Here is a 12,378-nt window from a genome sequence, read left to right as displayed (position 1 = left end):
AGGTGTGTTCTGTTTTCTTCTTCTGGTTTCCTCCTGCTGCCTTTGATAATATCTCTCATCTTCTTTCTTAATCCTCCCTCTATTTTTTCTTTTATCATCTATAGTTTCTCTCTAAACTTCTGACCTCACTTTGTCTATCCATGGGGATTTCCTATTGGTCTCAATTTGGAAACTGAAAGTTTGGCCGTGGGTAAGTCACCACTGGGTTGTTGCACATACATTGGCAGATTCATGGGCTTGACTACTGGTTGCTGGCAAAGTCCTATGACTTGTTTGGAAGCCCTTTTCTTCCTTTGCTAAATTTGGGATGTGGACTTAAGTTAGCTGCATCCCACAATGCTATAGTTTCATCAATAAGCTGTTGTGTGCTCTCCACTGCCACTGTGCCCATTCAGAGTTACATTATCCCTGAGTGACTTATGCAGAACTCTTAGTTTCTGCCTCCTTTCCCATTTATCTGTATTTCCCCTCTCCTTCATTAGTAATAGTTAGCAGAGAGACTGGATTTAAATATGTTATCTTCTTCTTTGAAGCCATTCAGTGATAAATCTTCACCATTTAGATGAAATCTAAATTAAATCTTGTGTACAAGGTGTCCTTATTCTCATGCTTCATTGCTTAGCACATTCTGTGTGCAAACTCCATCACACCTACACTGCAATTCCTTCTCTTACTGAATAGCTTCCCTGCTCTGCCCTCAGATCATCACCCTTGCTTCTACTCTGCCTAGGACACTCTCAGCCCCAATGTTCTTCATGCCTACCCTCCTCTGCTGTCTTTTCTACTTGCTATGTATCGTTATGAGTTTGATTGCAATAGTGCGTTTTCCAAGAAGGCTGCTTTGACTTCTGGGTGGGTGAGGTGTCCTTCCTTTTTATATTCTATTTCAAAAACATTTCTTGATGTTGGAATTATATATATATATATATATATATATATATATATATATATATCCTACTGTATAAGAAGTTATTTGAACCATAGACTATACCTACCTTTCAATATCATATATCAAGAGCTTATTCTAATGCCTAAAATCCAGTAGATAATAGATAATGCCAACATTTTATTTGTCCTTAGCCTAGTGAGATGACCTGTAGTTGAGTGTTATTAGTGGGTCAGACACAGATGAAGTTTCAGAGACTTAAGGTGGCCAGTCCCAGTCCCCCAGAGTGGGTCAAGCCTTAACCTCAGCCCCATTGCCACCCTGTAGCAGCAGCTGAGGCGACACAGGAAACAGTGGAGTCCCTGATGCAGAAGTTCAAGGAGAGTTTCCGTGCTAACACACCAGTGGAGATCGGTCAGTTGCAGCCAGCCTCACGCAGCAGCACCTCTGCAGGGAAGAGGAAGCGGAGGAACAAATCTCGAGGTAGGAACTCCTGGTACTGAGCCAGAAGACAGCAGTCTTTCCTGTGTTCCCAGATACAAGAAACCTTGTCCAGTGCCTCCCAACTGCTCCTATGACTTGGTTACTTCCCTCCCTGTTAAGCCCCATTGAAGATAATGGGTGTGCCCCTAGGGTTAGAGCTCACCTCTCTGAGAACCATGTTGCCTCATCTGAGGATGACAATAAACACTTCAAATTTTAAAGTAGTTACAAGGGAATATAAGGAGAGCCTCGATAACCAGAACCTGAAAGCTGGTACTCTTTTCAAGGGTGTTCCTACTAATAGAACAAGAGAAGCAGTGCATGCTTGTAGAAGGCATGAGAACTATTATCTGGGACTGAAAAACAAGGGCTCCTAGGAGCACTGTTAGGAAACTACAGTTTAGAGCCCTGAAGAATAGAGTAGTTGAGAGCATAAGCATCATAGATTACACAGAACTGATTCTTTTTTTTTTAATATTTTTATTAGGTATTTTCCTCAATTACATTTCCAATGTTATCCCAAAAGTCCCCCATACCCTCCCCCCACCCCCATACCCACCCACTCCCACTTTTTGGTCCTGGCGTTCCCCTGTACAGGAGCATATAAAGTTTGCATGTCCAATGGGCCTCTTTCCAGTGATGGCCGACTAGGCCATCTTTTGATACATATGCAGCTAGAGTCAAGAGCTCCCGGGTACTGGTTAGTTCATAATGTTGTTGCACCTACAGGGTTGCAGATCTCTTTAGCTCCTTGGATACTTTCTCTAGCTCCTCCATTGGGGTCCCTGTGATCCATCCAATAGCTGACTGTGAGCATCCACTTATGTGTTTGCTAGGCCCGATTCTTATTTCCATTCTGATGCTGCAGCTCCTGGATCATTCCATTTAGACCTGAGGTGCAGCTGGGCTCACATTGTAGTAAAATCTCATGCAATGGTCCACATTTAGTTAGAGTAGATCTGCTCATCCTTGTCCCCCTCTTTGCCCTCTTTCCTCTGCCATCTCACATCATCATCATTTCCTCTGAGTACCTGTGTGACTCTGCATGTCGGAGGATCCCACTTGTTGTTGTTTGATTTCTGAACCTGCATGTTTGCTTGGTGAGGCCATGCTGATCTCTGGCTCATTGCTCTTCCTTGCCCCTCTTACTCCTCTCTCTACCTTAACTTCATTCCTATGTCATCTTTTGTGTGTTCAGGCTTACAAATATGACATTTGAAGCTACATGGTGTGCAACTGTTCACTGTTTCTACTAAATCTGTGTGCTCTGACCTCCACATTCCCTCTTCTGGAATTCTCTTTATGTGTCTTAAATAAATAAACTGATCCCTATAAATTATGTCTTCCCATTTACTCACCTTTAACTTATTCCAGGCAGCAGGCTAACTGATATGTACGCTGTATATGATTTCAGCAGAACCCTTTTTTAGCATGTACAATAATTCACATGTTATAGATGATCTCATCAAGACAGTAAAAGCAGCACTAGCACGTGTCAGAGGATACCCTACAACAGTGGTTTTCAACCCTTCTGATGCTGTGACCCTTTAATACAATTCTACATGTATGGTGACCCCGACCCATAAAAGTATTTTCATTGCTACTTTATAACCACAATTTTACTACTGTTTTAAACTGTAATGTAAATAATTATGTTTTCTGATGGTCTTCGGTTACCCCTATGAAAAGGCCATTCAACCCCAAAAGACGTAGCAACCCACAGGTTGAGAAGCACTAAAAGACCTCATTAACTGTGGCAGTCCTAACTCACTGTGAAGTCTCCTGGGTTTTCTTTGTCTGTGTTAGTACTGGTACCCTCTGTGTGTAATCATTTGCTTCTCTCTGACTCCTCTCGTAGATGGACAGAGTTCTTAGGGTTGTCTTCCCTACAAAGAGGGATATTTATAGCTATATCTAAATCAGTGTTTCAAAACATGGCAGAGTGGTGCTTGGTGTTTGTTGAGAGGATCTTGGTCCTAAATCTGTGAACTTTAAATCAGGATGGTGAAAAGGCAGACAAGATTGTCATATTATGGGAGATCATATATCAAAACAGAGGCAGTTGCAGAGTTTATTTCTGGAACTCATGAAGTAAGTAGCAGTCTTCCTGAAGTTTGGAATGGTGGTATGCTAATGCTAACCCAATCAGCCTCCATTTGCATGGTTTTGAAAAAGTCATTCCTTTCTATGAGTCTCAGTTTTCCAGTTCCCTAAAATGGTACTCATCAAACTAGAAGATTGCTCTAGCAGTCTAGGGAAATCGTGAAAATGCTCAGGCAGTATGCAGCCAACACACATAAATGCTGGGCTGTATGTTTTCCTGGGTTGTACATTCAGGTCACATAAAATCACACTCATGTTTACCTATACATCTTTATTTTTTTCAGGTTTACCAAGAAGGCTGTTCTGCCTTCTTATGGTTTAACACCCCATACACCTACATGGCTTCAAGTAAATTGTTTCTCTCTTCTTCAAGACCAATCTGACTTCAGTTCTTCATTCAGCCTAAACATCTTTATGTCACCCAACCCTTCAAAACTATCCATTTTATTCTTCAAGGTTTTCATAAACTATATGAAAACGATAAGACACTTGGGCAGTTTTTCATTTTACATCAGCATTTTTTTAAATGTCACATAGAGTTCTTTTGCTTCCTTTTTTTTTTTTTCTAAAATTGGTCTTTGTAATTTGTTTTACCTAGTCAGGGCAGACAGAATTTCATGTTGAGATTGTTAATGAACACACAGTAGTTGAGATAGACTGTGGATGGATACTATCCCTTGTTTGTTACATGGAGTCTCAGCATTCTAATGAATAAATCTAAGTATAGCTCTTCAATGTATGTAAAAGCTATGTCCTGCCTTCCTTTTTCACAATCATGACCGTTACCACCTCTTGCTGTCTTTTTGTAACTATACTCTGTATCTGATGAACTGTAAATAAAGAAAATATCTAATAAAAAAAACTTAGTAAATTTAAAAAATCAGTATGATTAAATGTTGATATTATCTGCTTATTTAAAACATTACTAAAATGTATTTTCATTTTTAATGTATATATTAGAAATTTAAAAAATCAAAATCCTATGCTAGTTAATATTTACTTATGACCCTTGGGCAGTATCCTATTCTTCTTGGAATGCCATTTGCACTCTAAACTCTGAAGTAAAGACCTTGTATCGTAATGATCTGCATCCTGCTTTCTTCCCTAATATCATCTGCTCTGATTTTCCTTTCACTGGTTGATGTCACACATCATGAACACAGCTAGCATATTCTTTCTTCAGAGCTTGGGACCTCTGTAATGCTTCCCATGCATGGTTCTTTCTGCGTCTTCCATTACCAATAGCTGCTGTTCTACCTGGTTCCTTACATCTCTCATATCACTTTCTACCACGTTAAACAGTCAGAATTTTTTTCTCCTTTTGGATTGGCTACTATCTGTTACATTAGCAAGTATATGAATATTCCATAAGATTATAGCCAAAGATTGTTTTTCTGTGCTTGTTTGTTGTCTTTCTCTCTCAAGTAGATGCTTCATAGTTATAAACCCAATACATACAATGCACTTCATGAATGCTGGTTGAATATATAAGCATCTGAAATCACTTGTAGTTTATGTCTTTGGAATTGATGGTATTTAAAAGGTCCTCGTTCATACTGATCTTCATAAAATGCTTCCCACCACAGGCAGACTGACTGACACACAGCACATCAAACTAATGTGATCAAAGCATTGCTTAAATGGTTCAGGAGCAGTGTAATGATGACTCTGTTGCCACCACTGGTGCTGGATGCTGGAGAAGAAGGGAAGTAGTGCATATACCAGCTGTTTATCACACTTCTGTTCAGATTTTGTTGACCTGGGGAGATAACTCAGTTTGTAAGGGACTTGCTCACAAGTATGAAGACCTGGGATTCAGTTCCTCCACACCCATGTAAAAAGCCCCGTGTTGTGTTGCATACCTGTTATCACGGTGCTGGGAAGGCAGAGGCAAAAGTTTACCTGGGCACTTATTGGGTAGCCATTTTTGATGAATCAGTGAACTCCAGTTTCAGGCAGAGTTTATCTCCTAAAATAAAGTGGAAATGATAGAGAAAGCCACTAGGTGTTGCCTTCTTATATTCACGTATATGTGGGTGTTCACATGCATATACCCAAAAGCACACACACATTTGGGGGGTGGGGTTAGCATTTTGTAATCAAAATTCTGTACACACTTTGTTCTTGGAGATTTATGTATTGCCTTTAATTCTGTTAAGACTCTGGGAGGCCTGCAGTACAAGGCTGCTTGGGTGCATTCATTGTCTGTGATACCATCTTGCCTGCAGACTCTGTATTTCCCCTGGATCATTTATTACCATCTTGCCCAACAGAAGCAGCCTCAGAAACACAACTTAGAAATGCTCCATTACCCTGCACAGGCCATCAGAAAGCCTAAATATGATGGTCTGGATCTTCCATTGAGTCTTTCCTCCCCCTGCTGCCAAGGTGGCTCTGGGCCTCCTGGCCCAGAGCGAGAACACCTGGCTTCTCTCTGCTTCATTAGGCTCTGTGTCCAGTGTGTGGTGCCCAGTAGTTTCCAGCAGATGGAATGGGTAGCTGAGAACCAGAGTCATGGAATTGAGTACATGGCTAAAATCAGCTCCAATGTGTTTCTGTAGCATGGGCTTCCTCCTAAGAGGCCTGGTAGATGCTAAGCTGCTGTATCACTCATCAGACTGGGCAGGATTTTGGAGAAGGGGCTTAATTGTTGTCTTCATATTTGCGACATGGTTTTATGAGGTACCTGTTAAGTAGCCACTCCCCAGTGTCCTGCAGGCTTTGGAAAGGAGGGTTTGGCATTCAAATAAATCAGAGAAGAAGTCCAAATTAGAATAAGAGCTGCTTGAATCTCCTGAAGTTTAGAAGATGGTTTTTAAAAATAAGATTGCAAACTTCATTCTCTACTGTTTTACAGGATGGTCTTTATTAAGTAAGTAAAACTTCGTAATTCCTGTTTCCCATCTATGAATTTGAGTTAGTGATACCAAGCTCTGGGGGTAGTGGTTAGTTCATATTGTTGTTCCACCTATAGGGTTTCAGACCCCTTTAGCTCCTTGGGTACTTTCTCTAGCTCTTCTATTGGGGGCCCTGTGATCCATCTTATAGATGACTGTGAGCATCCACTTTTGTATTTGCCAGGCACTGTCATAGCCTCACACGAGACAGCTATATCAAAGTCCCTTCAGCAAAATCTTGCTAGCATATGCAATAGTGCCTGGGTTTGGTGGCTGATTATGGAATGGATGCCCAGGTGGGGTAGTCTCTGGATGATCCATCCTTTCATCTTAGCTTCAAACTTTGTCCCTCAGAGCTCATATCTCTAGTTGCAAATGTGGCAGAAGATGGCCTAGTCAGCCATCATTGGGAATAGAGGCCCCTAGGTCTTGCAAACTTTATATGCCCCAGTACAGGGGAATGCCAGGGCTAAGAAGTGGGAGTGGGTGGGTAGGGGAGGGGGGTAAGGTATGGGGGACTTTTGGGATAGCATTGTAAATGTAAATGAAGAAAGTACCTAATAAAATAAAATAAAAGCCGGGCATGGTGGCACATGCCTTTACTCCCAGCACTTGGGAGGCAGAGGCAAGCAGATTTATGAGTTTGAGGACAGCCTGGTCTACAAAGTGAGTTCCAGGACAGCCAGGGCTACACAGAGAAACCCTGTCTTAAAAAAGCAAAATAAATAAATAAATAAATAAATAAATAAATAAATAAATAAATAAATAAATAAAATAATACCAGGCTCACATGTAGGTGGAAAATGACATCCAAGAGATACTTGGCCCATAGCTGGGCACATTATCAACCCTTATATAAAATAGTCTGAGTATTCTCTGGCACTTGGATCCACATTTAGCATTTAGAAACTTAAAAATTCACTCCTTATTTCTGGACCACAGGCTCTATCTTATTTGGCACATTCTTACACCTAACTGGGATTCCTCCAGCACTCTCTCTTCTAAACTTATCATTCACAAATCTACCTTCTACCATGATAGCTAGAATGATCTTTTGAGAACACACTATATATGGCTACATCACATCTCTACCTAAAGCAATTTACTTATACTCTGTTAGCTGCAATAAAGACTGATTTAAGTGTTTCCTTGAATTTCTCTTAAGGCAGATGAGTGTGAGTATATACCAAAAGGTAAGCCCTTATACTCAAATGACCTAAATTATAAGGTCTAAATTCCTCATTCCATATTGCATTTCACTGATAAGATGGCTTAGTCCCATGAAGGCACTTGCCAACAAGTTTGACAACCCTCATTCCATCCTCAGAACCCACAAGTTGTCCTCTAACATCCATATGTGCACCAAATGTGCCATGGACATTTGTGTGTGTAAACATAAACACACACACACACACAAACACACACCATTTTGTTTTATAGTTGATTTGGGTTTAGGTTCAAATCTTCCGATAATAATTTTCAGATGTGTCCCAAGGACAACTATGATTCATGGATGGCAGTGGTGTCTCTTCAAATTTTTTTGTATAATCAAGCCATGTAACATGAAGCAAGGATCACAATAACACATAGCAAAACACAATATACACACTGGATATGTGTTCTGGAGTTTTGTCAGTTGTTACTATTTGTCTTGCTGTCCATATTACTTTATTTTAGTTAGCTCAATAGCTCCATAGAAACATATATTCAAAATCAAGAATCTAGAAGGTGAAAGAAACACAGTTTAATAGAGTTTAGAGCTACCCTTGTTTCATCCAGAAACTGATAGGAAAGACTCACAGCCAAACACTAGGCAGAGCTTAGGGAATTGAGAAGAAGAGGGAGAGGAAGGTTTCTAGAAGCAGAGTGATCAAGACACCATGAGAACATGGCTCACAGAATAAACTAATAAGGGGTCATATGGATTCACAGAGACTGAAGACTGTACAGATCTGATCTAGGCCCTTTGCATTCATTTTGTCATTGTATAACTTGGTGTTCTTATGGTACTTCTAACAGTAAGAATAGGGACTGCCTCTGACTCTTTAGCCTGCACTTGGGTGCCCTTTTTCCTACTAGGTTGTCTTGTCTAGCCTTTGTATAAGGATAAATACCTTGACTATTATAACTTGTTATGATGCATTTGGTTGATATCCATGGGAGACATGCTCTTTTCCAAAGGGAAATGGAAAAGTGGATCTGGGGGAGTGGGGAGGTCAGGGAGTACTGGAAAAGACCAGCCCTTCTTCACCTTCAAATTTTAATATAGGAGTTTTCTCTGTGAAGCACATTCTTATCTCATGGCTCTCCTAAAAGAGTCAGTGTTGTCTCTAGTCCCTCACAATCATGGGATATTTCTTCAACATTTACTTTATTCTCATTGTTGGTTCTAAATGCAGGTGGGTACTTGTGTCACCTTCTTCAATTTTATGGTCATGTGAAGGAAAGTACAGTCTTTTATGCTCTCAGTAGTATAATTGTGTAGCAAAGAATTTGCCTAGGAAATCATTTTACTGCATGTGAAGATGGATGAATAGAAAGAGAGCTGGATAGAGAGATCAATGGGCAAAGAAATGAGTGAGTTATAGAGAAAACTCATGGAATGCAAATATTACAAAGAATCCATTGAGAATTTAATATATTCTAGACATAATGTCATCATATATTATCTCATTTAAAAACATACAGAAGGCTCATGCGTGTTATCCCCACTTAACAAAGCAAGAAATCCAAGTTGACAATCTTTAAGTGATTTGTCAGAGACTACCCAACCAATAAACTGTAGGGCTGTGAATTCATAGCACACATTTAAATTACAAGATGACTCGAGTTCTGCTCTTAGTTACCCTGGCTATGATCTTTGAGCTGTGAAATTATGTCAACTTCATCTAGTAACTACAAGGAAGTATATGTAGTTTCCTTTGCACTGGCAAGTTTTATTCTGTGTCATCAGAGCTGCTGAGAGAGTGTTAGGAGCTACAGTGTTCTATAAAGAGAGACATATCCTTTTTTGAGACAGCATAGAGCCAGGAATCCCCCATTCAGGCTTCTTATGACTCAAAAGAGTTCTGAAATTATGATACTAGTCCTGCTTTGTATATTTTAAAGTATTTATTCAACCTTTTCAAGATGCTATACATATATAAAATGTGTCACTAATATCTCCGTCCATCAACAGTAATCGGTTTCTAAAAGAAACCCAGAATCAGACATGCACAGTCATAGTAAATACATGGTGGTATTGGAGGTTGGTGTGAAACATTTGCCAACAAAGAATAATAAATAATTCACAGAGAAAGAGATCCTCAGAAGTTGTCTTGATATTTACCATGGAGTAGGTTGGAAAGTCACGTCTGGTAGGAAAAGTAAAAGCAATCTATAAATCACATGGGAGTGGAGATACGCATGACATTGTGGGAATATCTGCAAGGAACTCTGAACCAAACAGATGCTGGAGGCATAAGGTACCTTCTCTTCCATCAGGATCCTGACCTAAAGTTCACGCCCATGCTTCCCAGCCTCATGGTATAGAGAACATGCAAATTCCATTTCCTTCCATTTTTTCTTGAATATAACCTCCAGTGTGGTCTTTTATCTTGGTGAACTGTTCCTAAGATACAGACTTATGTTAAGACACATATATTCTTCCTTTTTATTACTAAGTGGCTATAAATTATTCACTTAGTTGAAGTAAAATAGCCAGAAACATTAATGACTTTAAATTAGTTGTCTTAATGGGTTGTAGCTCTGCTTATAAATAATGAACAAGAAGGCCCAGGGTCCAACTTTGTTGGTGGCCGTCATAGTTTAAATGATCTTTTAGACACTGCAGTAATCTTCCCTTCCTGCACAGGATTCACCTGTGCAGTTCCAGGGAGACCAGAAAGATATTGTCAAAGCTTAGAAAGAGTATTTATGGTATTGATCTGACAAAACTTGAAAAGGCTTCGTTGAGAAAACATTCCCTTTGACAGAGGTGAGTTTGTCCATGCATCATCAAGTTGAAGTTAGAGTTAAAATTCTCGATAATAAGAGTTCAGTTAGAATGACAAGACCAGCCTTGGTTACCTGAAGTCCATGATGAAACCTCTTTCTCTCTTTCTCTCTTTCTCTCTTTCTCTCTTTCTCCCTTTCTCTCGTTCTTTCTTTCTTTCTTTCTTTCTTTCTTTCTTTCTTTCTTTCTTTCTTTCTTTCTTTCTTTCTCTCTCTCTTTCTCTTTCTTTCTCTCTTTCTTTCCTTACCTTCATGCCATTTCTGCAGCTCTGTTTTCTACCCTTCCTCAATTGCCAGCATTGTAAACTTGCTTTTGTATCTAATTGGGAAACAAGCAAAAAGCTCTAAAGCCCACTTTTTTCTTTTTTCATGAAGTATTTTCAACTTTTTTTTCCCAAATGAAAGTCATGGACTCTTCCTCAAACTTTCTATGTCTTTCCTGATTTTAATGAGCTATTTGTCATGAATTGCCTTTTATGAGAGTAATTTATGGCCACTTCATATCTTCTTCTGCCTTAATGAGTCTGCTCAAGTGCAGCAACTGTTTCCAGGCAGTTCTTGAGTTTCTACAGTCTAGCCACACTCCTACAAACAGCAGATGCTCAACTAATGTTTGATAAATTATCAGATTATTAACCAGTATGACAGCCGAGTTTGTGATAAGAGCTCCTCCTCCCCAGACTGTAATGTTCCCATTTCTGGAGCTCCATGATTCTGGAGTTTCTCCATCCTTAGAGACATGGATTTGTTTTTCAACTTCATCACTAACTTGCATAACTTGGAAAATGACTTGTGCACCAAGTCTCCATTGTGTAATGTGCTAATCATACAATCATTTGATCTCTTATAGGAAGGTTGGGAGGGTTAGATAATGTACATAAAGTACTCAGCGAGCCACACTGAACATAGTAAGTACCTAATAAGTCTGTACTGTGGGTAATTTAGAAAGCAAAGGTGATGGGTTAGATAACTTCCATCAATCTCTTTCAACTCAAATTGCCTTTGATTGTAAATGTGATTGGAAAGCACTGCTATTGACCAAACTGCAGAGTTGAAATAAACCTCTCATTTGGTGCTAACCCTGCCTTGTTTGCAGTGTGTATTTGGCAGAGTTACTGACTATCCTCAGGATTGGATTCCATCTCTGGAATTGACAAACGTGGTGCCTGCAGCTGTGAATTAGTTGCACCCTGGAATCAGAACCTCAGATTTAAAAAAAATGGGGAGGGATTTTATGCATCTTTAATGATGAACCCTTCCCACAAGGTCTCTGGATTTTCCCCTGTTGGCCACAGATGTCATCCTGAGTGTATATTTAGCACCTCTACCATCTGGGTGATCCCCAGTTGTGTCTGAATCAGGTGTAAGAGAGTTAAACAGAAGTCATAGCACACAGCAACCTCAATAAATCTTTGCTGGTATGTCTCTCAAAGAAGTTTGCTTTCCTGAAAGTTATGTCACCTTCAGGCAATTCCGCTTGTCCATCTGAAATGTGACAGGGATCTCGCAGTCAATTCCACACAGTCTGCCTAGTGAAAGGCAATTACAAGAGGGGTTAGCAGGAGGCTCAAGACCAGACCTTGGGGAAAGCTAAAGACAGAACTCTAGGGCATGTCCTTCATCAGAACTAGATGATACTGTGTCACTTATTTTTTTCATATAATTAAACACCCTGAAACTCAGTGTCCTTAACCTGAAACCATTTATTTAGTACTTACTTCAAGTAAAGCATAGGGGCTTGTCTAAGCTGGATGATCCAGGTCTGAGCAGCGCAGGACCAACTGACCTTACTTCACCTTAGTAACAGATCATCAAGGTTGCTAGGCTTGTTCACACGCTATAGGGTTCCATAAATGTATCTCAAAGTTTTCTTATCCATCTTGCTTTTGGGTATAGAAATACAAGAGGAGATTCTTATCTCTGCCAGAAATGAGCAGAGCTAGCAACACTGGATTCAAGTCCAGGAACCTTCCCTTTAAATTGCCTCTTTGCATGGCTTTTGAACATGCATAACAT

The 12,378-nt window shown here is 39.9% G+C and overlaps 1 protein-coding gene across 4 annotated transcripts in view; it reads left to right on the top strand.

The window, feature by feature from the left end:
• Nucleotides 1–12,378, top strand: part of Astn2 (astrotactin 2) — a 955,818-nt gene that overhangs the window by 262,061 nt on the left and 681,379 nt on the right. For 2 of the 4 annotated variants that reach the window (XM_021160104.1, XM_029476271.1), the window contains exon 4: nucleotides 1,214–1,369. The exons of the other annotated variants lie outside the window; for them this stretch is intronic. In XM_021160104.1, coding sequence (XP_021015763.1) covers nucleotides 1,214–1,369 — 156 coding nt within the window. The remainder of the gene's footprint in view (nucleotides 1–1,213; nucleotides 1,370–12,378) is intronic. 4 annotated transcript variants of the gene reach the window in all.

Source organism: Mus caroli, chromosome 4 (assembly GCF_900094665.2).
Source record: "Mus caroli chromosome 4, CAROLI_EIJ_v1.1, whole genome shotgun sequence".
Taxonomy (NCBI): Eukaryota; Metazoa; Chordata; class Mammalia; order Rodentia; family Muridae; genus Mus; species Mus caroli.
The sequence above is the reverse complement of the archived record's forward strand: the minus strand, read 5'-3'. Positions and strand labels throughout refer to the sequence as shown.